This window comes from Python bivittatus, unplaced genomic scaffold, assembly GCF_059951505.1.
Source record: "Python bivittatus isolate LINGU-HERP-01145 unplaced genomic scaffold, Pbiv_v1 ctg000590_np1212, whole genome shotgun sequence".
NCBI lineage: Eukaryota > Metazoa > Chordata > Lepidosauria > Squamata > Pythonidae > Python > Python bivittatus.
The window spans coordinates 32,043,349-32,068,591 of NW_028277086.1; the positions used below are offsets into that span (position 1 = coordinate 32,043,349).

Sequence of the window (25,243 nt, forward strand, 5' to 3'; positions counted from 1 at the left end):
CAATTCCTTTCAAAATATCCTTTCAAAATTTCTTAAAATTGCTTTAAGGTTCCAGTCTCACAATGTTTTAAAAGAAAATGCAATCAGTCTAAAATAAACTAACCAAGACTCTACAAATGTTATACTAATGTTTGTTATTTTGGAAAACTTAGTGTCTAATTGTTCCATATAGTGCTTAATTGAACTAAAACACAAAATAATTAGAAGTAAAACATGCACGTGTACACAAACACACATATATAATAGCACAACTTATTTGTATCTACAAGTATAGTTATAGTTTTGAAAACACACACACACACACACTCTCTCTATATATATTAACCAGATAGCCAATCTTAAATCATAACTTTCATAAAATTTCTTTACCCCGTAGACTTTTGCTTTGGAAGTTTTGTGTGTGCATGTGTTTGTGTGTGTATGCCTTCAAATCAGTCTTAACTCTGGGTGACTATGTCGACAAGTCCATGCAGTCTTCTTGGCTTGCCATTTTCTTCCTAGGGCTGAGAGTGAGTGGCTGGCCCAAAGTCATCCAGCTGGCTCTTTGCCTAAGGCAGGACCAGAGCAACACGTGGTCCCCCAGTTTCTAGCTCAGTGCCTTTAAGCACTAGACCAAACTTGCTCTCTCTTTTGGAATAAACACCATTAGGTTCAGTGGGACATACTTCTGAGCAGATATGAATAGGATTGTATGGTAAATCATGCAAATAAAATGAATATAAAATATGAACATACAGAGATATATTCATACTATCTCAGACTAAACATGGAAAAGACAGAAACTTGTGTTTCATCCTAATTGTTCTACCACTTCTCTTTCTGACCCATCTTTTTTGGTTTTCAGGACTACCAGTCCTGGGACTCCTCAGTGGTGAGAAACTTAGTCTAAATCAGGCTTCTCTTGAAAGTGTTTTCATTGATAAAACCACAGAAACTTGTAATTTTCATTGAAAGAATGCTCCTCAAATCCACTGGTTCCTCACCAGAGGCAACCAGGTAGCTGGATCATGACAGGGTTGATTGGCAGTTTTGGACTGCAAGGAAGAAAGGCAAATGGGTGAAGTCTGATTTATTTTTTTTTCTTTCAAATCATTTTTTATTTTTTCCATATGTGGAGAAAAGGAAAAAGAGGTTCCCACATCTTTTAAATTTATGAATATAATTTTGATCTGAAACAGTAAGTCTGAAGCAATTTTGTCTAGACAAATGGATGATGGGCAAATTCTTCTCTTCTCTTTTTCTACTTTGGTTAACTTTTGGACTTTTTTTCCCAGCTTGCTGCCATCCACATGTGCTGAGATGGTACCATGCAGGAAATGCTAGAAGGTAGCAAAATGGGAAAAGTTTATTAGTTGTTTTTTTTTTTTAACAAAACAATTAATTCAGGTACGATGAACCAGTTTGGTGTAGTGGTTAAGGCATCAGGCCAGAAACCCAGAGACTATATGTTCTAGTCCCACCTTAGGCACAAAGCCAGCTGGGTGACCTTGGGCCAGCCATTCTGTCAGCCCTCGGAAGGAGGCAATGGCAAGCCACTTTTGAAATCTTGCCAAGAAAACTGCAGGGACTTGTCCAGACAGACGCCAGGGGTCAACACTGACTTGAAGGCATCAAAATAAATAAATAAATAAACAAACAAACAAATAAATAAATCAGGTACTATGGTTTATGTTCTGACAGCTATTTATCACTGTCAAAGGGTCCCCCCCGCACACCTGTTATAGACCTAAAGATTTACTTGTAAGGGGTGACAGAGAGATGTTGCAAGGAGAGGCAATAAATGATCGTTCTCCACTGCTGGTCTTTGGGGCAGGGTTGGTTTTAGCCCTCCAGAAGATGCTGAGCTGCTGGTCTCAGCGGTTCCATCCAGAAAGGCCAACTATGAGGAATGCTGAGATTTAAGTCTTCAGCCTTTTTCTTTCTGGCAGGGTTTCTTTCTTCCTTTCACAAGGGACTAGTCTCCAGATGTTTCAACTTCCACTCCCAGCCAAGACTGCCAGTAGTCTGTAGGAATGGGTGTTGTAGCTCTAGAGGGGACTTGTAGTCCTGTGGTACTACTGGTCGCTCCTGACCTACCGAAAAAGGTAAACCTGGCAGGTGGGAAAGAAGGAAATGCTCCCAAACGCTGTTCGCTCGCCGACTTGACTTTACTTCCTTCGTAGCCCCACAGACTCCTAGGCGCCCGCGACTTGGCGAAGAAGCCAACTTTCTCCCACGGGCCGTCCGCGCTTTGTGGCGTCCCCCGCCCCCCGTGGGCGTGTCGCGGCACGCGAGCAGCCAGAGGGAGGGGGTTCGGTTCGGGAGCCGCCTAGGCGCGGCCGGTGTCTTCACAACTTCCTTCCGCGTCCTGGTTCACAGGTTGCCTGCTGAAGTCCCGCCAGCCAAGAGCACGCTAGCCATGATGCGCTCGATCCTGAAGTGGTTTCAGAGCCATGTCCAGAAGCAGCAGCAGGACGCCTTGTCTTACGAAGGGGTCGTGTGCGAACCCGACGCTTGCTCAGTGGCCTCGCAGGATGTCTTTAAGGTAAGGAACCTGCGCGCAGTACCAACTCCAGCTGCCCGCTGAGAACAGGTGGAAAACGGAGAGGAAAAGATCCTGGGTGGCTTTTTCGGGTCAGGGCTGCCTGGACAAAGAAAGAGATAGGGATACGGATGCTGTCCGCGCCGGGGGATGGGAGGGGACAGGAGCAACAACTCTGCAGAGAAGGAGAAAAAGACACCAAGCGAGAGCGAGTCCTGTCTGACTCCGGACCAATCTATAGGATCCTGGAGAAAGGGATCGTTTAGGCTCTGCACTCTGTCATCCTGATTACACCATCCCAGGACCAATCACTCTGTAGTTTAGAACAAGCTTCTTCAGTTCTCTTCAGATTTTTTATTTCCGTTTCCCAGCATGGTCGGGTATTTGGGAATTGATACCCAAATTGATACCCATCTGGAAACCTCTAGGAGGAACCATCCAGTCCTTATACAGGTATAAGAAGTATAATGGATTCGGTGGCCTAAATGGGCCCAGATACTCTGATTCTCTGTTATGGACTAGAAAGCAGGCTTCAGGCTCCTGAGATCAGCTTTCTGTTTTGCAGGCTGATGCTGAGGTCTGCCCCCTAAAGCCAGGCCAAAAGTGGTGGCTTAGGATGGGGAGTGAAACTTTTACTGTGCTGCCCAAATCTGCAAATGATATGTTGGAGATAAGACTGCATCTATTGCATCTAACACTACGCTTTGAAACTGGCTAGAGATGCTGGATAATGAGTCAGTGGTTACACTTGCTGTATATCAGTGGAACACTGAGGCTGGGAATTAAACAGTTAGCAGATATGTATTTTCTTACCATTTTTACTTGGGGTTTGAATCAAGAGATTTAGAGAACTAGTGCAATTCACCCCAAAATCTTCCAAACTCTTGCTTTAAGTTAAAATCAGTTCTTGGCTGAAATCTTCCTATTTGGGTATAATTTCTGTTTGAAATGCTGAGTAGCCTCAAAGCCCAAATTCTAATCTTTTGTTGTGCTTCAGTATTCTTCTTAACCAAACCTTTTCATTGTTGAGTTACATAAGGACAAGCTGGGTATACTTTATTTTTGTACCAAGTGTTTTGCAGAATAGTATTAATAGTAAATTAAATAATTAATAATAAATAGTAAATTAATCAATATATAAATATTCTACAGAGTTCTGATAGTCATCCTAAGAGTTTAACTTTGTTGATAAATAGATGTGTTTGTGTGCCAGACTTATGTTGGAGACTTCAACCCCATGTATGATATTATGAGAGTGGATTATAAAATGGATTATACATCCTGACCAAAAAGACTAAAGTGCTTAAAAGATGGTTTTTCAAAATGTGATATAAAATGAAGCTTCACTTGCATATTTTCACCATTTATAACAGTTTGGAATTTTTCTTTTCTTAATGTAATACACTTTAATACCTTATTACCCTGTACTGAGTAAAGAATAGCTTTTCTGCAATGTAATTGTTGTATTACTTAATGTTCCTTAAAATATGCTTTAGAATGGAGATGTACTACTTCCTAGATGCATCTGGGGGGCCACTGTCTAGATAGCATAGGCCTCATCAGCAGAACTATTTTCATGTTCCCAGGATATTTGTAGACCTAAATAAAATAAACTACAGTAATTAGATTAAAGGACATCTTAAATAAATGCAGCTCTGTTGTCAGTATTGTGGATGAACCTTTGAAGTGATGAATGAGTCAGTGTTGTCCAAACTTGGCCACTTTAAGATGAGTGGACTTCAACTCCCAGAATTCTCCAGCCAGCATGGAGCTGGCTGGAGAATTCTGGGAGTTGAAGTCCACTCATCTTAAAGTGGCCAAGTTTGGATAACACTGATTTTAGTAGATAATTAATTAACTACTAACATATTATATAATGAAGAGTCAGCTACTTAGAAACATTCCTATAATTTGAAATTTCTGTGGAATATTTAACCAGACTGAAATTGTTTAAACCTCAATTAGGTGATATCAGATGGAAGTACTTCCAGACTTCGAAGCTTCATTAAGAAGAATCGTAATGGACTTAAGAAAGTGGATGAAATGAATGCAACTCCCTTGCACCATGCTGCAGGAGGGGGTCAACTTGAATTAATGCTCATGATCATGGATGGTTCTTCAGCTGAAGGTGCCAAAATGCATTTATGGTTAAAGTTGGGTGCAAATGCAGTAGCTCAGAAGGAGAGTGAAGGGTAAATAACCTGTTGTCAAGCACCATGCTGAGTGCTATGGCCTCATGAAGAATGATATTACCATTTACAGTATGATAGATAATTATATCATTAGTAACACATTGTTGGGGCACATCACTCTGCTGCAGCACTGGGAGGAAATGTGGCTGAGCTTAAGCATGTATTTCTGTATGTGCACATGCACACACATATTTATTAGAAAAAAAATTGTGATTAAAAAAACTAATTAGAAGAAAGTTACTAAACATCAGAATGTGGACAGGTATGCTTTTCTCCAACAATCCTTCCCTTGCATATTTTCCTGGTAAGTTTGTAGCTACTATTAAACTGGGAAACAGTGATTTGCACCGATCATAGTTTGATCCATGTAAAACATCCCAGTTGGGCAAAATATACAGGGTCTGGAGATCAACAGGTCCAAACAGAATCAAACTGTCAAATATACTCCTTATTCTGTTGACAAAGAATGATAAGGCTGACAAAGTAGATGGAGATTGTGTAACCATCATGTTTTGTATAGTTCATTGTTACAGGTGATGCAACATTTCATCCTCAAGGCAATTTTAGCCATTGCTTTTTTGTCATTGCTCCAGATTTAAGGAACTGGATAAATTATTTCTATGACCAAAGCCATGTGTTTAGTGGAATTCCAGTTGTTACTGTATTGTGGAGGGCTTCTGTTCCATTTTAAATATGGCTGCATATTTTGCGGCACTCCAGAAATAGCTCTTTAGATTCTGATTATTTACTGGGGTTATGATCTTGGAAGCTGACTATTAGAGAGGGATTGTAGGAGACAGTTGGATGACATTTCCTCAATAGAATGGGGGAGACTCTGGAATTTAAATGATTTGAAATATCCTGCTGCAGTTTTGCAAAAGAAGCAAACAAGAAAAGAAAAAGCACCTCGTAGAATATCACTCCTGGTATCTGATGTGACATAGCAGCAGTGGCTTCTTGATAGACAATTAGAATGTATTCACGAATACAGATAGTATGAAATGTATCTACTGGTCTTTTGAGAGAGTTTACAAACACGTACTTACATTTGATGGTTTCAATGCAGAATCTTGAGAATACAGAATAAGGTCTCTGCTGTAAAGTGTGGTTCCTTAATTAAATTTCTGTTTCCATTTACAGTTCATTTTGATTGTAACACCACAGTAATTTTATATGAAATACAATAGCATCATTTTATGTGAAATAAAAATGTGAAGTATCATTTACTCAATTTTCCTGTCCTTTGCATAGCGCTAAATGTAGCAGATGCCTATGGAAATACACCACTGCACTGGGCTACAAAAAAACATCAGATTGAAAGTGTTAAATTACTTCTCAGCAGAGGGGCTAGCCCAAATACCCTTAATAAAAATATGATGGCTCCACTTCACTGGGCTGTGCAGTATTTTTTCGATGATTTACTTAAGGTAAAGCTAAACTTCCAAGTTTATATGCATGTAAGTTAGCGAAGTTAAAAATAAGACCATCTCATGGATATTTATAGGAGTTTATGTGAATAAATGGGGACTAGTGTACCAAATCTTGATTTCTGAAGATGCTGAACTATACCACAGATGAGAAATGCTGCATCTTACTAGTTCTTCTCCTAAGTGGAAGATAAGCAGATCTTTCAAATTCTGACACTGTTCTTCAGTTTTTAAAAGCAGCCAGATATCAGAAATTAGCAATTTTGTTTTATATATTTGAAGGCAAAATACAGAGGACAGTTTAAAAAGAGTTTAAAATTTTGGCTTTCAGGAAGGGTTGCGGGGGGGGGGGTGCCTTTGAGTCAGTGTTGATTCCTGGTGGCTACCTGGACAAGTCCCTGCAGTTTTCTTGGCAAAGCTTTTTGAAAGTGGTTTTGCCACTGCCTGCTTCCTAGGGCTGAGAGAGAATGACTGGCCCAGGGTCATCTAGCTGGTTTCATGCCTAAGATGGGACTAGAGCTCATGGCCTCCTGCTTTCTAGCCTGATGCCTTAACCACTACACCAGAGTGGCTTTATCAGGAAGTTATATTGAATATAGTGGATATTCTGATGTAATGAAGTTAAAGCGATAGAAAGTATATGATCCAGGATTAAGAAGGACAGCGATCTAGGAAAATTGGAAGCTAAGATTTCTTCCTTAATAGATTTTTCTGATGAGAAAAAATGGTACCATTTGGTATTGTACATAGTTGAAAACTAGTTTGATGCTGTGGTTTGAACCCTCAGTCTGGAAACTAATAACTGGAGAACAAGAGTAAGCCTGCCAGTTATGATCATGTGAATGGTTGTTACGCTTATATCCTGTTCCTAAGAGCAGAAAACATTTACATTTCATTTTAATATTTAGATTTTCCTTGAAAACAGCATGACAGAAATAAATCTGGAAGGAGAGAGTGGGAACACACCTATATTATTAGCATGTTACAAAGATAATCCTGAAGCACTGAAACTTCTGGTATGTATAACAAATGTATATATTTTTGTCAGTGTTCTTGAGTTCTCCTCTATCTATTACTTACACTTATCTTTTTATAACTTCATGTTCTTGAGGGTTGGGATGTTGTAAAGTTATTCCCTCTCATAGTGGGATGTCCATTTTATTAATGTGATTTATGTTCCTTAGTGTGTAAATATAATATAGGTGTTAGAGGTTTATGGTACTTTTTGTTGTTTATTTTATTTTGTTTTTTCATTATTGTAATTATTGTATTGTTTTAACCTGATTTACCAATGGTGGGTATGTATGCTGCTCAGAGCTGATAATGATTGGAACAGCATATAAACCCAGTAAGTAAATCAGTAGATCTAAATTGGGGCTTTCTACAGCTAGAATTGAATCAAGTGGCATCGTATTGCAGTGGGTTACACATCTGCCTAGTTTCTTTTGGTCCTGCAAATTTTGATCATCTTGTCCATGCCTGAAGGGAGGATTGACAATATGGGAAGACTAGTAATCCCTTCATCGTTCAGGGAGCTTTAGGATAATCTTTCTCTAATGAGAAAGGTGTCCTTAAGTTGCGTGAGAATACAGCTTCCTCCATTCTTTCTGATTTGTGGGCCTCAGTAACACAATTGGCAGAGATAGTTAGCTAAAACACATTTGTATCAATTAGCCAGTATTTAACATTTTCATTTGTTACAATCTATTATGGAAGTGTATGCAATGAGTTCTCTGTGAGTGTGTGTTATGTGTGAAAAATGTTCAAGAGTTGTGATCTCATAATTGGATCTCTTTCTTGCAGATTGAAAGGGGTGGCGACATATGTAAAGCAAACCATATGGGCTGCATGCCAGTCCATGCAGCAGCCTTTTCTGGTTCAAAATCATGTTTGGAGATGATTATAAAGCAAGGTAAATACATTTAGAAAATCACCCATTAATATTGATTACAGTTGAAATAGCAGTCAGGCGTGACTCCTTAAAATATTATAGGATTGTAGGGTTTAAGTGGCTATGAAGTGAGTGTTATAGCCATTAATATGAAAAGGGTGATGCTAGGATGTGTTATTCTGCAAGGCGAGAAGAAGGAGATGGGCAGTGGGCAGGGTGGGATAAGAAGGGGATGCTGCCTCATGCACATCAATTTCTGCTATTGGGAAAGCACTTTAAAAAAGTGTTAAAATGTTATTAGACTAAATAAGTGTTATTAGATTAAATGTTACTACTCAAAATAATGGAAAACAATTCCAAATATTTTTTAGGAGTTTCTCTCATATAAAAAAGGAGCTTGGAGTAGGGTTACAGAGTTGTACTGCGAAGTGGATGACACTAGATGGCAGCAGAGAGATACCACTCTCTGCCCCTTTGCTACCACTTTAGTGGTTATTTGGAATTTTACAGCCCATGTTGTTTAGCTCTAGTTTGGAGTGGCAGCAGTTGCCTGTTCCTGTATTGAAATGTATATGGTACCCTGTAGTAAAAATAACCTTCTAGCTTTACAAGCAAAAGAAGGAAGGAAGGAGGAACATATAGGTTTTATGATCACACAACACTTAACTCTGGTTTAGTGTTACATCTGAACTGAGCCTTCAGGATTCCTAGCTTTAGAATGCTTACAATTTTGGTAACCTTTATGAGCTGAATAAAATCTTATAAAATGAATAGAGGTTGTCAAATATTTGAACAAGCTTGTATTTAATTAAAAGTGTTTATATTTATTATTAAACATTTTAATAGGAACCACTAAAGCAGTAAATTTATGAATAATTAATACACTTTATTTTCTCCTCTTGTAAAACTATGCCATAGATTTATTTATTTATTTTAATTTTTAAGGTGAAAAACTTGGGCATTCACCTGAAAGTCATATTAATTTTACTAATAATGCGAAGAGTAGTCCTCTTCATCTAGCAGTCCAAAGCAGGGACTTGGAAATGATTAAAATGTGCATTGAGTATGGAGCACAGGTTGATCTGAAACAGGTAAAAGCTTTTATTTCACTATATTGATAATAATTTCACTATATTGAGCATGACCAACTCAAGCAATTTTAAATTCCTGTTGAAAGAATTAGATATTGCACATAGTTCATGTATTACAATATTATATTGTATGTTTATTTATTTATTGCAGTTCTCTCCTCACAGTGTAGTGAATTTGGCAGCTTATGAGATGTATAGTAAAAATTATACTTGTTTTATATTTCTTCTTTCATGCACAGAAATACTGTTTCTCTTTTTTCTCCCCCCCCCACCCCCATTTCATATGTAAAACATAGATATTTTATTACAACTCTAAGCATCCTGCATCTTTATCCATGATGGCTGGAGCTCTTTGAATTGTAGTTCAGTAAGATATGAAGAGCCATATTTTCTCCATTTCTTTTGCAAAAAGAAATGTTGTCTATCAACTGGACTTGAGCAAGAATCAAAATGGAAGAACCTAGATTGCGTCCATAAAAACTGAATTCTATATATTTAATAAGATTTCAGAAATATTTGGTATAGGGAATAATTGTAGGGTTTCCTTTTGTTTTATGTCTCCACTTATAGAATGACAAATGCACTGCTCTTCATTTTGCTGCTACCCAAGGAGCTACTGAGATTCTCAAGTTAATGATGTCATCTTATACAGGAGAGGAATCTCTCATTAATGTAGTAGATGGAAAGAAGGAAACATTGCTTCATAGGTGAGGGTTTTTCTTAGTCTCCTTATATTATTTATGATATGCTACTTTCTTACTAATATTCTCCCAAAATATGAACTTATTTGCACTGATTTCACTAGCCTAGTTTCACTAGGCCAGTGTTGTCCAAACTTGGCCACTTTAAGATGAGTGGACTTCAACTCCCAGAATTCCCCAGCCAACCATGCTGGCTGGAGAATTCTGGGAGTTGAAGTCCACTCATCTTAAAGTGGCCAAGTTTGGACAACACTGTACTAGGCTCATCACCAGGCCTTTGGCAAGGGAGAGCGAGACTTCTCGCATCATTGTGCTTGCCTTCTTTTAACTTTATCTTTTATTGATTTTATTGTAATTTCTTTGTTTGATTTTGTGAATTGCCCAGAGTCGTTGAGAGTTAGGCAGGATACAAGTTAAATAAATAAATAAATATTAGGCATCCTTAGAACACTGGTATTAGCATTAAATCACTTGGACTAAACAGCTCATGGATTTCAGTCATGGTAGTCATTGAAAAAACTCTGTATCACACTGAACAAGAACAAGGGAATAATGTTACAGTTGGAAGTTCATATACTGTATACTTGAAAGAGTATACATGTATACTTATACTGTATCATGACTGGAGATTAGAACTGATAGGCTGGAAAACTAGTATATCAGAGACAAAATATAACTTTTTCTTTCATTATTTGCTCATTGTGACATTTGGTTTGCTGTTCATTTTTCTGCTAGGGCTGCATTGTTTGATCACTGTGAAATGGCAGAATATCTCATTTCAATGGTAAATATGTAGTTTTAATTGAATTTATAACAGCAATAAAGATTGGTACTAAAGTTATTGGAAGATTGCATAGTAACATGCATTAAGACATGGTTTAAGAAATTAATTTCCTGTTTAGCTGATACAGTGAATTTAGAGAGGAACACAAATATTTGGAATATATAAATCAAATGGTGCTGAATAATACACATTTATAGTATTAATATAGGTTGGATGTTACCAGTGTATCAATACTGAGGAACTATACTATATTGGCACAGCATCCAAATTAAGTTGTTTAACAAACACAGTAACAACAGTTTCATTATTTGAAACATCTTCTTGAATACAATATTATGTCATTTTTTGTTAGCGTGTCTGCTTTTACAAAGACCAATATATTTAAATAAGGAAATAGACTATGGCATTCAAAACAAGCAACATTTTAACAAATATATATTATAAATATGGTCTAATTGCCTAAATTGTCATTAATATCTATCTATCTATTAATGTACTTTTGATACACATTTCATTACAGGGAGCAAATATTGATAGTGTTGACACTGAGGGTCGAACACCATTAGTACTTGCAACTTCTTGTGCATCATGGAAAATTGTGAATCTGTTACTTTCAAAAGGTACAAAGTGAACAAACACAGCATTATGAGCAAGATCAATGTTAATTAAAATTACTGGTCAGTAGTTTTGAAATTGAAATCTGTTTTTCAAATTAGGAGCAAATTTAGAATTAAAAGATCATCTTGGTCGTAATTTTTTACATCTAACTGTCCTACATCCTGGAGGGTTACAGCATCTGAGTGAACAATTTTTGAAGGTAAAAGGAACATTTGTGGAAATATTAATAACTGATTATATAATCATATTATTTTGAGAAATAATATTTTCATTTTCTTCATGGCATTCAGCATAATTATTTAAGCCCATACATAGGATGAAACATTACTGCTGATATTGCAGGAGATTATAAACTATATATAAACTATATTTAAATCACAAACATTTTTTAGTGTTTTTAGATTTTTATCCTAATCCAGTTTTTGTTAACTGAATACTACTTTTCAACACCTCTCAGGAGAGAAATCAAAGTACTCTCTAGATCTGTACCATGAAAATACCAAAGTTCAACAGGAAAGTATATTCTGAATCTAACGCAGTAAAGAATATTCTTATGTTAGGGTATTAAAGCATTAACCTACATTCATTTATTGTAAAAGTGGACTTGGAGTTATATCAGTCTAAAGCATTGAAAATATATAATAAAAACATAATGTAAACCTATTGTACACTGATGCTTTATTCATTCATTCATTCATTCATTCATTCATTCATTCATTTATTTATTTATTTATTTATACATTCGATTTATTCTCCGCCCATCTCCCCCCAATGGGGAACTCTGGGCGGCTTTTGTGATGTTTAGTAACATTTCAGTAAGGACTTAAGTTCAGAATAGCTTTCCAACTTCTATAGAATTCTATTAATATGTACCACTTTTATATCTGACAGATGAAAGTTATTGAAAATCTTGTAAGTGAGGAGGATCGTGAAGGATGCACTCCTCTACATTATGCATGCAAACAAGGAGTACCCCTTTCAGTGAATATCCTCCTTAAAATGAATGTTTCCGTATATGCTAAAAGCAGAGAAAAGAAATCTCCATTGCATTATGCGGCTAGGTAAGACTGAAAACCTGTCCTCATTGACCATTTTATATTCCAGAAGTTATCCTTAATAATGGGACATGTATCTTTCATGTAGCTATGGACGGATCAACACCTGTCACCGACTTCTGGAGTCTATGCCAGATACCAGACTGTTGAATGAAGGAGACAAGAAGGGGATGACTCCTTTACATCTGGCTGCTCAAAATGGTCATGAAAAGGTAGTCCAGCTTCTCCTGAAGAGAGGTGCTCTGTTTGGTTGGTATGTATATTGTAGATATATATTGTTATTATAGCTTATCTCAATATAGTATTGTTCTGGTCTTTCTGTGGAGTTGATTTCCTGGTCTGTCTACTTAGTAAGGCTGACATATATGCATATATATATATATATATATATATATATATACACACACACACACACACACACACATACATACATACATACATACATACCGTATTTTACCGACTATAAGACGATACTTTTTTCTAAAATCCTTACCCTAAAAACTGAAGGGCATCTTATTCAAGGAAGTCAGCCGAGAATCGTGTGGTTCCAAACTGCCCATACTTTGTTTCTGCAGAGAGGCTTCCTCCTATTGCTAGCCTCCAATCACGAGTGAAATAGCTTGTCTCCCAAACAGACTTCCTCCAATCCCGAGCCTGATGTAACTGACGTCAGCTGATGCTGAACAAACCAATTAGAGGAAGGCTGTTTGCAGAGACAAGCTATCTGCAGTTTCACTTGTGCTTGAATGTAATCAATTAAGCAAAAGAGCCTGGAAATAGAGCTGCAGAGAGACGGTTTGGACCTCCTCCCACCAAGTGTATAAAGTCAATGTTAACCTTATAACATTGGTTATAAAATAAATAAATATAAATATAAATTTATAAAACATAAATAAAAATGTGTTCTGCACTATCTTTAAAATATTGATTTTTTAATTTTGGGCTGGAAAAGTGGGGGTCGTCTTGTACATGGGGACGTCTTATTGTCGGAAAAATACGGTACATACACATACACATATATATATATACATATGTCAGCCCTACTAAGATGCCATATATATATTTCTTCTTGCTCCCAACTACATATATTTGGTATACATATGTTTATAAAGATTTGAATTATCAAGGAACATTTTTTTAGGAAATACACTATAAACTTAATATATCTTAGTACTATCATTATGGAAGTATTGTATATTAATTGTATATTGTTTTATACATGGACAAATACATAGAGATAATTGTGTGGATTCTATATGAGTTATAGTTCTGGGTCATACATTGTCCCCTTTATCATCTCCCATTTAATAAGAAAGATGGGAGATTTCTTCCCCGTCTTTGCTCTAGTTTGGATGGTGTTGAATGTGTGAAATTGTTATCCATGCAGCCTACCACATTGGGTGCAACAACCATTTAATATCAAAAGGCCAGACAAGAATAAGTAATGAAAATGAAAATTCCTCAAACAGTCAACTGGAATTTTAAACATGTCTAAATTTAACTTTAAGAAGCTTTTCCTGCTTTGAACTTTCACAAAAACTGTTGATACATTTTAAAAATGTAATTTGCATAGCTCCATATTTGTGAGTTAATTTAAATGCTTATAAGGCAGAAACACAACCTCTCTTTTTTGTTCACAACAGCAAGATTCCACAATTAAATTTTTGATCACAGAATCTTAATCTCCTAGCAGAACGCAGAGAACTCTAAATTTTTTTTCTGAATTTAACATTGATTTTATATCAATTGACAAAAAAATCAGAACTACTGGAATGGCTTTAAGCACTGGATAGTGCTTCTGTCAGGTTATTAGGTAAAAGGCCAATGTTGAATTCCAGATATATTCCGGTGGCAATATAAAGTAATATTGAATATTCAACAAAATCAGAAGCTGAAATAATGCTATTAAATTTTAACAACAAAAACAACAACATGGCTCTATGGTGGTTTCTTGAAGCATTGTGTTAAAAAGTAAGGAGGGCAAACTTATATAACCATCCTACCAACCTACTTTACCATTGATATTCATCTATACTAGCCTTCAATTTTTCATTCTTAAGAAGAAAGGAAGGACTTCTGAATTGATACTTTAAAAGTATATTTTGTATTTTTGTAATACAACTGGATATATAATTATTTTTGCTCAGCATTCTGAGTTTTAGAAAAGAGATTTAGCATATTTCAAATAAGTATAGAAATTTTAAATATCTGCAGACTGTGTTGCAAGTCTGTGTTGGTTCTATAGATTTCATATTATTTTACATAGTATTAAATGTATACAAATAAAAATACAATTGCTCTCAATAATTTTTTGAATACTGTATTTTCAAATTAATACCACCAATATTTAATTGGTGTATTTAGACTGTACATTTTTCTCACTAAATCACTGTGTTACTATGCCTGATCTGGAAATCATCATAATCATCATCATCTTCAAGAACATAAATCCAAATCAATCCACTGCAGCATAAAGGTTTCTTCATTGAAGGTTATGGACTGTAATCTACCACACTGCTCAATGTGGGTTGATAGTTATTTTTTGATTTCCCAGCCTAAGGCTGATAGAGTGGGCGACTGGCCCAGAACAACCCAGCCAGCTTCCATGCCTAAAGGTATCTAAGAGAATCTGAGTCTAATCCAGGACCTTAATTTTTTTTTTTCACACACACACATATCCCCATGGACTTATATTCAATTGTAATAAAGTGAGAATCTTTTATTCTGTTTTTTCTTTTTCATAAGTGACAATCAAGGCTGGACAGCTTTGCATCATGCTGCTTTTGGTGGATATACTCGCACAATGCAGATTATTTTGAATACTAATATGATAGCCACTGATAAACAGGATGAGGACGGGGTAAGTCTCTCTGTAATCTTTAGTTATAATAGCAAAGTTATACTTTTAGTTTCACCTTTAGGGTTAAATAGTAAGTAGTTCAATGGGCTGCTACATAATATTGGAACTCGGAGAATGTGTTACAGCTGTTATTATCACACGCTTGCAGTGGTGCATGTGGCCATTGAAAAAACAGGGGGGTAAGTTGCTTTCTATCATTTGCCTTTATGCTGGGTAAGTGAGCACAAAGCATTCTAGTTGCTTGCCATTCTTTTTGCAAGAATGGTAATGTCACTATTTTCAGTTATTTCTATTAGGGCCTTTTCCAAACAGCTAGGCCATGCATAATGTATCCAAAAAAAAGTAATTGATGTAAATCACTTACATGAGAAAAAAGTAGCCTTTCCAAAAATTGAGAAGTTATATATTTATTGAATCCAATCTTTGATATCAGGGTTAATAGTACTTTTCCAGACTCTACAATATGATTTTCTTAGCTATTTTTCATATCCAGTATAACCAATATTCCTCTAAAATAGTCAGATTCCATGATTTTGCAGTATAATTCAAAATAACATTGATATCTAACTTGAAAACGTTTACCCAAACACGTATTTATATATGTTACCATATTCTTCCAAAAAGAAACCAAAGCTGGACATGACCAAATCATGTGAGTTAATGTATCCTCAAATTTCTTACATTGCTAACAGAGAAAACCTACATTCCTCCTTTTGGATACATTCTTTGAGGAATCCAAGCCAAGTATGGCAGGCTTATATTGCCATTGTTGTGTATCAGGCTAAGAAAATCTGTAGTTGTTGAAAGTCCTTAAAATAATTATTACAGTGCAGTTGTTCAATGGAATTCTGTCCATAATATCCAATAGAATGTCTTACCACCTATTTTTAAAGTAGAGTTTTTCATAAAGTTAAGTATTCATGAAACTCAGAATCAAAATTTAATCTGTATCTCGGTATGCCCCAAATATATCTAGCTACTGGTAAACCAGGAAAAAAAAGACCTTTTTTTTACTATATGTTGACTGGAATAATTGCAGAGATCTTAGTAAAGTTACATAATAACTTTCCACTAAATCCTGTAGAGGTTAATATTCAGTTAAATTCTGATTCCTCACAAATATAGATAATGAAATAAATGTCCAATTATATTTTTGAAAATCTGATAAGTTAAAACCTCCTTTATCAAAAAGGGAAATTCTTGGTGGCCTGTCTTGCTATTTAAATTTCCATAGAAGTCTATAAATATGCATAAAATACCTATTTGCAATTAACATTGGGTTTCTCTTCAAATACATATCAATCAAGTGATACTAATTTTCATAATATTAATCTTACCTTACCAACTTAATGGAATTTTCATCCATCTACTAATATCCATAAGAATAAGATTTGACATCAGTTTCCAAATATTTTTGGTATATAGATAGTTAAAGTTTTATAAAGTACAACACTGATGTGAATTTCTTGTGTATTATAAGTAAAATGTTTGAATAATTGTTCCTTTCTTAGAAGTAAATCCTAGTTAGTATGCACAGAAATTGAAGCCACAGATCATGTCAACAATTCTGAGATAAATTCTAGTTTCCTTTCAAAAAGAAACTGAACAATATTTTTAAATTAACTTCTCTACCCAGTTATATTGTTTGCTATCTCATCTATTACTGTGCTTGTTAAATACAAAGCATCTTGCACGAAAACAAATATCCACACCTATCTGAACTTCCTGTTTCTAATGGTTTGGATCCAGACCTACTCATTTTTAGTGTAGATCCACTGAAGTTAATGGGACAGTGATTAAGCCCAAGTTCAATACATTTTTTTGCTTGTTTCTTACCTTAATGTTCATACTTTCAACTTTAGAAATGGAACATTTTAGTTCTTGCCCTTAAATATTGTTTGTTCATGTGAATCTAGCTATATCAAACAGTTTCTATGATTTTAAATGCTTTTATAAGTGACAGATAATAAAAGGTAATATAATTCTTCTATTACACATTTTTTTCTTTTTCCTCTCTGTTTTTTAAATTGGAGGGCAGGGGAGGGAGACAAGGGCACCTGGAAGGGATTCAGTTAAATCAAACTGGCAATGATTGTGCGGTACATTAAGGGGGACAGTGCTTCAATTACTTGGTTCAACTGCCATTTCAAAATTAATCACTGACCCCGCCCCGCACATTGCAGGCACCCTGGAGGGATCGCTGCACAACCAAACAGTAGAATTAATGAACACCCTTATATCATGAAGTTTGCAGTTTGAAATTTGTCAGAGGAAAAAAAGAGAAGCAGAAACAGTGATGAACTATAGAAAAAATTACAGTAGTTTCAATTCCATGTGCTATTTGTTTCATAGACCAATGGCATTATTTTAATAAGTTGTCTTGGGGTGGATGTGGGGAAAGAACACAGGTCTTCACCTTGCTGCCAGAGAAGGCCATGCAAAAGCAGTGAAATTACTTCTCGATGGCAGTGCCAAAATTCTTCTGAACAAAGCGGAAGCTTCTTTTCTTCATGAAGCCATACGTAATGGCCGAAAAAATATTGTAAATGTTGTCATTTTACATAAAAGGTAAGCCTTTCTAAATCTACTTGAGTTTTCTCTCCCTCTTCTAAAGTACTGGTCACTCCTCCCATTTCTGTGTCATCGGCTGATTCCCCTAGTATCTCTCCAAATGATTATGCACTCTGTGAAATCCACTCCCACCTATTTTCCATTATGTAATGAGAAGGTGGTCAAGAACGCCAAACAAAACTTTTTTTACTACTGTACATCTACTACTGCAAGCCACAGGTCCTCATATTATATTTTTTCCTTTGATTTTCCCAGTGCAGAACTTTATCTCTGTTAAATTCTATTCACTGCAGTGGAAGTTAAGTTAAATGTGAGTCAGCAGTATGACGCAGCTGCTAAAATGTCAAATGTTACCTTCAGTGCATTAACAGGAACATAGGGTCCAGTTCATGTGAGGTAATTTTCCACTCTACTCTGCCCTGGTTGTATGTCACTTGCAATACTTAGTTCGAATCTGGGCACCGTAGCTCAGAAGGATAGTGATAAATTGAACAAGTTCAGACAAGGGCTACCAAGATGGTAAGGGACCTGGAAACCAAGCCCCATGAGAAGCAGTTGAAGGATATTTAGTCTCCAAAAGGGACAACTGAACGGAATTATTTGTTTATAAATGTTATCCCCACCTCAATTTTTAATAGATTCTTGGTGGTTACAGGTAATAATACTAATAAAGCAATAATAATTACAAAGCATTACATTAACATCAGAAACTATAATGATAATTAAAGCTGTATTGGTGCTGATGGCCCATATCAATTTCTGATGGTCTCCTAGAAAATACAATTTTTTACCAGTTGCAGAAGGCCATGCAAGGGGGCAAGCTCTTCCATAGAAGGCATGTCCCCACTGAGAATGCCTGCCATCAAGCCCCTTCTTGCCACACCCCCAGATAGGTGAGGAATCTTGATGAAAATGTTTGTAGGATTTAAAATCCTACATTCTGTTTTGTGACTTTATGTTGGTCTAATAAACATGAACTTTTAAATTCATGAGAAAACTGAGTTTTGTACTCTGTTTCAATATGGTCCCTTTGGTATGCAGATCAAGCAGTGCTGTTTCAGTGAATGCAGGCCAATTCAGCTCTAGCTCAGATAGGCAACTCTAAGCATGAACTTCCTTTTCCAGTTAGCTCTACATACCTGTATAGGACAGTATGTTTTCCACCCTTCCTGTTACATTTATAGTACACAGTGTATTCACAAAGTGCTAGATATAGTAGTGGGAAGCCAATGCTTAGCTAACATAAGATTTCTTTTCCACATGGTATATAATAGCAAGGTCTCAGCAATTCTTGGAGTCAGTGATATGTCATGGTTTTATATAGTTATAGAACAATGCTGAGTATTGCCTAGCCTACTCATTTATACTTTGTTATGACAGTATTTACAATTGAGCTGCACTTGCAGTGACATTTTTAAAAACAATAATTTTTAATAAGAATTTCCTGATCAGGTACTAGCACATGGCTGGTCTTGTGTGTGTTTGGAATCTAAGCAGAGTTGGGCCTCGTTAGTATTTGGATGGGAGAGAACTAGAGAATTCCAGGTCATTTGGTGGGAAGTCCAAACATTCTGGAAGAAAGCAATGACAAACCATTTCTATTGCGTTGCTAAGAAAACTGCATGAAATCACCCTAAATGGAGCTTGCCTCAAAGGATACTTTATCTTTACCTAAGAATATATTTCTTCTTTGTTCAGTACAAATAGTCATTCTGAACCCTTTCAACTTATTTTCTTTTTCAGATGGGAAGAATCTATGTCAACATTTTCACATCATTCTTCTGTAAATAAATGTGCTATACTAGAAATGGTTGAGTATCTCCCCGACTGTTTAAAAGTAAGGTTATATTTAGTGAACAATGTAATTCGTGGTTAAGGCCACCAAGAAATCCAGAAGGCTAGACTGGGAAGTTACCCTTCCCCCCGAAAAAAGTTAAGGCAGTGACAAGCTACTTCCATATTATTGTGAAAAAACATGGGATTCTGTCCATGAAGTCCCAAGAGTTTTTCTTTAAAAATAATGAGCTGTATACAAGAGTTGTATCCTTGAATTTACAAAAAAGAGGGTTTTTTTCTTTCTCCAATATGTGGCCCCATTATATCCCCGAATTGGTGGAATCTGGAAGCCGCAATCCCAAAGGGGCATCAAGTTGGAGAAGACTGAGATAAGAGTATTGTGTGAAATTAGCATTAATTTTAGTTTTCTTCTCATGTTTATTTTGATCCAACCCATAGATATTCCATATGCCATATATGAGCTGTCTTAATAACACCTAAACTGTTTAAGTAATATTTAGTAAACATCTACTAACTATGTTGTGTACATTTCTTCACACTAGTTGCTGCTACAGTATGCATTTCATTAAAGTACAGTGGTACCTCGGTTCACGAACTTAATTCGTTCCGCGACTCTGGTCGCGACCCGAATTGGTCGCGACCCGAATCAAATTTCCCCATAAGGTTCAATGTAATTACGGTTAATCCGTTCTGAATCATATGTTGTTTTTTTTTAAACCACAAAAATATGATACAAAGTACAGTACGAAGAGAGAGAATGCTAACCTTGCTCGACGCGACTTCTGGTGTGGAGGACAGGAAGACGGGTGGGGAGGCGGTTATTGCTTGGAGGGAGAGTCCCCCTCCCTACAGGAAGCCACGGCCACGTGTCATGGGAGGGAAAATGGCCGTGGATCCTGTTCGTCACCCGATCCGGCGTTCGTGAACGGAGGCAAAATTTTGCGAACGGAGCTGTTCGTAACCCGAATTGGTCGTGAACAGTAGCGTTCGTGACCCGTGGTACCACTGTAAATTGCAAACTGTCGCTTGGCATAATATGGCCTATTTTCTTCTATTATTGTTTCTATCAGCGACTATATTTGGTAGTAAGTTTTTCACATCAGTGCAAAAACAGCTAATTGTGTTTTACATGCATGAGTCCAAATCTTGTGGTAGTGAAATAAAGAAGAATGATGTCCAAAACTCCAGATGGTTCTCCTGGCAGAAAAGAATAAATGCCCGTTTCTATATGAACAAATCTATGAAATGTCAGGCCATTTTATTTTAATCATTGTAAGATACGTTCACTTAGTTCATGCTATTAGGTAGATTGATGTGAATACAGAATTTCAAAATCACCATATTTTGGAACTAGGGTCAAACTAAATTTGAAACTTGCCACTGTCATTGTGCTATTGGGAGTTTAAATTCTGGGGCCAATAGGGCTACAAGGACCAGTGAACAAAAGGGAAAGATTACAGTTGCCTTTGCAGTCATGATTAAACTTTCAGATCCCAAACATGTCATCTGAAAGTATGTTTGTATTTTGGCTTTCTATTAAAGATACATGAATGATGGGTTTTCTTTCATGGACAGCTATTTCTGAAAGTCTGTGTTTCAGAATAGACTTTGCCACATGTCTCTGAGGCTAAAATGAAAACAAATCCTTAATATGCTTTTGAATATGAAATATTTGAAAGTGAAAAATCAATATTCTTAATTTTTAAATGACCACTTCAGTTCGATTTACTTTGCATCATTCGAGTAATTTCATTCAGAATTAATGTCCCACACTGCATAATGTGATTGCATAACTTTGTTAGTAAATATGCTCATTTTGTTTAAAACAAGGAAATTATTTTCTTTGTTTCTCTATTTTTGCTTAGTTGGTTTTAGACAATTGCATTGTTAGATCACCTGATGAAAAAACATCTAGAGACTTCAGTGTAAGTAAAATCCAAAGCAGTTTTATCTACTAGGGAGTTTTAGAATTAATAAAATATTTTGATGTGCTAATGGTGGTATGATTGTTATGCAAGAAACTTATAGTCAGTTGGCATACATTAAATTAGATAAGTAGTGTTTTATCTGTCATTTGATTGGAATTCAGTGAAAAAAATGGCTGCATTTGCATATCGCATTAAACTATAGCTTATCATAAATTAAATGAACAGAAACAAGCTTGCACTTCCAAATGCTTTTTCCTTCTCTTTTTTGCGTTGAAGGCAAAGAAGCAAGCAAATCCAAAGAAGCCAACTACTTCATGGACTTGTCCAGGCAGTTATCAGGAGTCAAAACTACAAAACTACACACACACACACACACACACACACACACAGAGTATATACAGTATATACATATATATACACACACATATACACACATACATACACACATACACACACATACATACACACACACATATATACATACGCACACACACACAAACATCCTCGTATATATAATAATGTGTATGAGAAGCAATTATATTAATGGAATTTAACTAATTTTGATTGAATTATTAATTTTGAAGTATATCTCCCATGATCATTGTATACCCGTGATTTATAATGACATATAATTGTCACCAAAATATATGTTAATTTCAGCACAAAAGTCCAAGATGGAATACCTACTGTCAATAGTAAATATTGCAGCCAAATTTAGTAAATTAGGCAGATATCTTAAATTTCTTAATTTCCTTGAATTCAAGAAATGATAATATCAATGTGTGTCTGTGCCTGTGCATGTGTGCACTCCTGTGCATATGTTTGTGCCCAGAATATAATCATTACATAGTACTGTAGGTATAAAGGAAGAAAGTAGCTATAGCATAGATAAAAGAACTGATAATGGGAAGAAATGGCAGGCAAAGAGCTTGCAAACCATTAGTACTACTCCAGAACTATTGGCAACCTGGCTCAGACTTCGCTTTTCTTTCCTGAGATCCTAGAAGAGATTTAAGCTGAATCTTTTTAAAGTGTGATGTATTACTAATCTGTTTCAAAATTAAACTCTGTTGGTTCACATTTGCATAGATTCAATATAACTTCAGGTATCTTCAGTGTCCACTGAAACTTACGAAGAAATCCAAAGAACACAATGGAATAGTTTATGAGCCACTTCTTGCTTTAAATGTAAGTTATGCTAATGTGAATTAAAACCTAAATACCATTTATTATTTACATAGAACTATAGAGATCAAAACTGTAATCTAGAACTATTTGGAATATTCTCTAAGGATCCATTGTAATATCCTTAAATTTACAATTAATTAGAACTGATTTCAGATTCTCTTTGCCCCCACCCTAAGTAATTACATTTTTTCAAGCTGTTCCTTTTGATAAACATGGATTGTTAAAATCACATTTAACTGCTGGCAGAATGCAAGCCTTACAACTATTTGCTGATGAAGAATAGCTTTCATTTTTGTGCCAATAAATGTATAATACATATTTTAAGAATATGATAAACTGTTCCACAATTAATAATAATCCCAAGTCATATTGTTTAATATAACCAATATGTTATGTGTAAAGTGACAAATCTGCCTTTTTTTTTTTTTTTTTACTGCCTTACCCCAGGCCATGGTGCGTTACAATCGTATGGAACTGCTGAGTCATCCTGTTTGTACAGAATATTTGCTTATGAAATGGTAGGTATCCACTTTTCTTTTAAATTTTGTTTTAATTCAAGTTCATTGAAATTTAATTTCTTAAATTGGGATTTATGGTTGATGGAAAGAACACATAAAAATTACAATAACTTTTAGTAACTACAGCAATTGCAAATACAGTAAATATAAGCATAATCATGATTCTTAGAAAGTGATCTTTAAAAATGTGTTCCAATTTAGATTTTATTCTCAGAACCTCCCTTGTTTACACTTCTTCCCATTGAAGTAGAAAATATGATCATTTATATTATGAAAGTCACACTTCATACAATTTTACTTTATAGGATGGCCTATGGTTTTCGAGCACATCTTATGAATCTGGCTGTGTATTCACTTGGCTTAATACCTCTTACCCTCCTGATCACCAGTATAGAGCCAGAGGTTTCTTTCAATACAACATTTAAAAATGGACCTTTTGATAAAAAGGTATAACTTTAATTCATTACATTGTCTTGTAGTTGAATCTATCAATAAAGCAATGAACTTGAACCTGGGACTAAATAACAAATATGAAAAGCATTTGCTTTCATTTATTCTTTGTGATCTTCCAAGAATCATCCTTTGTTAGAACTCTGGAAAAGACAGATCTTAATTTGATCTAGAAAAGCAGTTCTTAAGTTCTTATACTACTATATAGTACTATAGTATATAGTATTAGTAAAGAAAACTGGAAAACAATATTTCAAGTTTACTGAAATGTTAAAATGCATTTATTGACTGATTTTATTGATACAGAAACACCCTCTTTTCAGATAGATACAGCATAGTGTTTACCCAGATTGCACTTTCATGTGAAAGAGGTCAGAGAGGTATCTGCTTCCTGTCAATATTTCCATTTACTTACAGTATACAGCTTAGTTATCTATGGAGGCCTCTAAAGCCATTAGAACTCTGGAGAAATATTTGAGTATGACTTTCCTAAGGCTAACTTGGTCTTGACTGGACTCTAAATCAGGTATATGTTGCCACACTTATCCTTTGAGTGAAGTCTGAACAGCCACATTCCAAAAAAGTGAATGAGGTTAGGACAGAAATTAGGACAGATCAAGACAAAAATAAGTGTACTTAAATTTAAATTTGATTGAGTTAATGTTGTTAACCATTAAGATTTGTCCTTCTCTAATTGAAAATGACAATTTGACAGCAATGTTTGCAGTGCCTCTTGAGATTACACTGTCCCATACTTTTAGTAGGTCACATGCAGGCCTAGGCTCACAAATTGTGTACCTCTGTTCCTAGCTATATTTCCAGTGTTTGCAGACATTCAGGGAACACAGTTTTTATGGAAAGAGAGGAAAGGTCAGGAAACAGGTGATAACTAAAGGATGCTTGTTCAACATTGCTCAACATTTGCTGCACTTGTTCCCAGAAGTTTTATAACGAAATAATACTTGTATATTATGGACAACTCAAAGATATCACTTTGGGAGATGTAACAGGAATTGAGGGGTCTTTTATTTGTAAATACAGAATTTTATGATGTCCCTTACAGCATATTTGCTGTCCTGCATAAGTTAGCTGAGTACACATAACATGCATAATAAGGTCGGTTAAAGACCTGGCACTGCAATTGCACAATATGCTAAAGATCTTGGCTACTGCCTTCCATGGCTTGCATGCTGTACAAACCCTACTCATTTGGATAATAACTCAGGAAGTTAGTCAGGGAGCTGAAGAAAATAAGAGAGAATTCTTGCTCTAGATCCCTGTGGAGTTAGAAATGCCTCATAGTGTCACATTTTATTTCCTCTGGACTTGGAGTTGGGCCTTGGCCTTAGTATCCTCTCTTCTCTCCTCCTAGGGATACTGGGTGATACTGGAGAATTTTGGTTTCAGGCTTGTAGCATAATAGCTTTGGAATAGAAATTTGAAGGATGTTGAGCATTGTCAAACTGCTTCTATTTTTCTATAGGATACTTCCATACTACTATATTTCTATAGTTCTGCAATATTTATTAATAGTGCAGGACAATCTTCTACCACCTGGCACCGGAATTTAATTTCCAGGTTTATATAGGATGCCTAATTGCTAATAATGTAAGATATTGGGCAATTTCCCCATCAGTATAACAGTACTAAA

General features: G+C 35.8%; 1 protein-coding gene across 1 annotated transcript in view; it reads left to right on the forward strand.

Annotated features, from left to right (window-relative positions):
- The first annotated feature begins 2,398 nt into the window (after positions 1-2,398).
- TRPA1 (transient receptor potential cation channel subfamily A member 1) overlaps positions 2,399-25,243 on the forward strand; it is a 34,895-nt gene continuing 12,050 nt past the window's right edge. The window contains exons 1-19 of the mRNA XM_025173643.2: positions 2,399-2,524; positions 4,487-4,649; positions 5,965-6,140; positions 7,049-7,156; positions 7,944-8,052; positions 8,977-9,122; positions 9,693-9,829; positions 10,559-10,607; positions 11,128-11,227; positions 11,324-11,424; positions 12,117-12,286; positions 12,369-12,533; positions 15,026-15,140; positions 17,542-17,708; positions 19,455-19,548; positions 21,374-21,433; positions 22,526-22,624; positions 23,072-23,142; positions 23,448-23,589. Of these exons, the coding sequence (XP_025029411.1) occupies positions 2,399-2,524; positions 4,487-4,649; positions 5,965-6,140; positions 7,049-7,156; positions 7,944-8,052; positions 8,977-9,122; positions 9,693-9,829; positions 10,559-10,607; positions 11,128-11,227; positions 11,324-11,424; positions 12,117-12,286; positions 12,369-12,533; positions 15,026-15,140; positions 17,542-17,708; positions 19,455-19,548; positions 21,374-21,433; positions 22,526-22,624; positions 23,072-23,142; positions 23,448-23,589 (2,298 nt within the window). The remainder of the gene's footprint in view (positions 2,525-4,486; positions 4,650-5,964; positions 6,141-7,048; positions 7,157-7,943; positions 8,053-8,976; positions 9,123-9,692; positions 9,830-10,558; positions 10,608-11,127; positions 11,228-11,323; positions 11,425-12,116; positions 12,287-12,368; positions 12,534-15,025; positions 15,141-17,541; positions 17,709-19,454; positions 19,549-21,373; positions 21,434-22,525; positions 22,625-23,071; positions 23,143-23,447; positions 23,590-25,243) is intronic.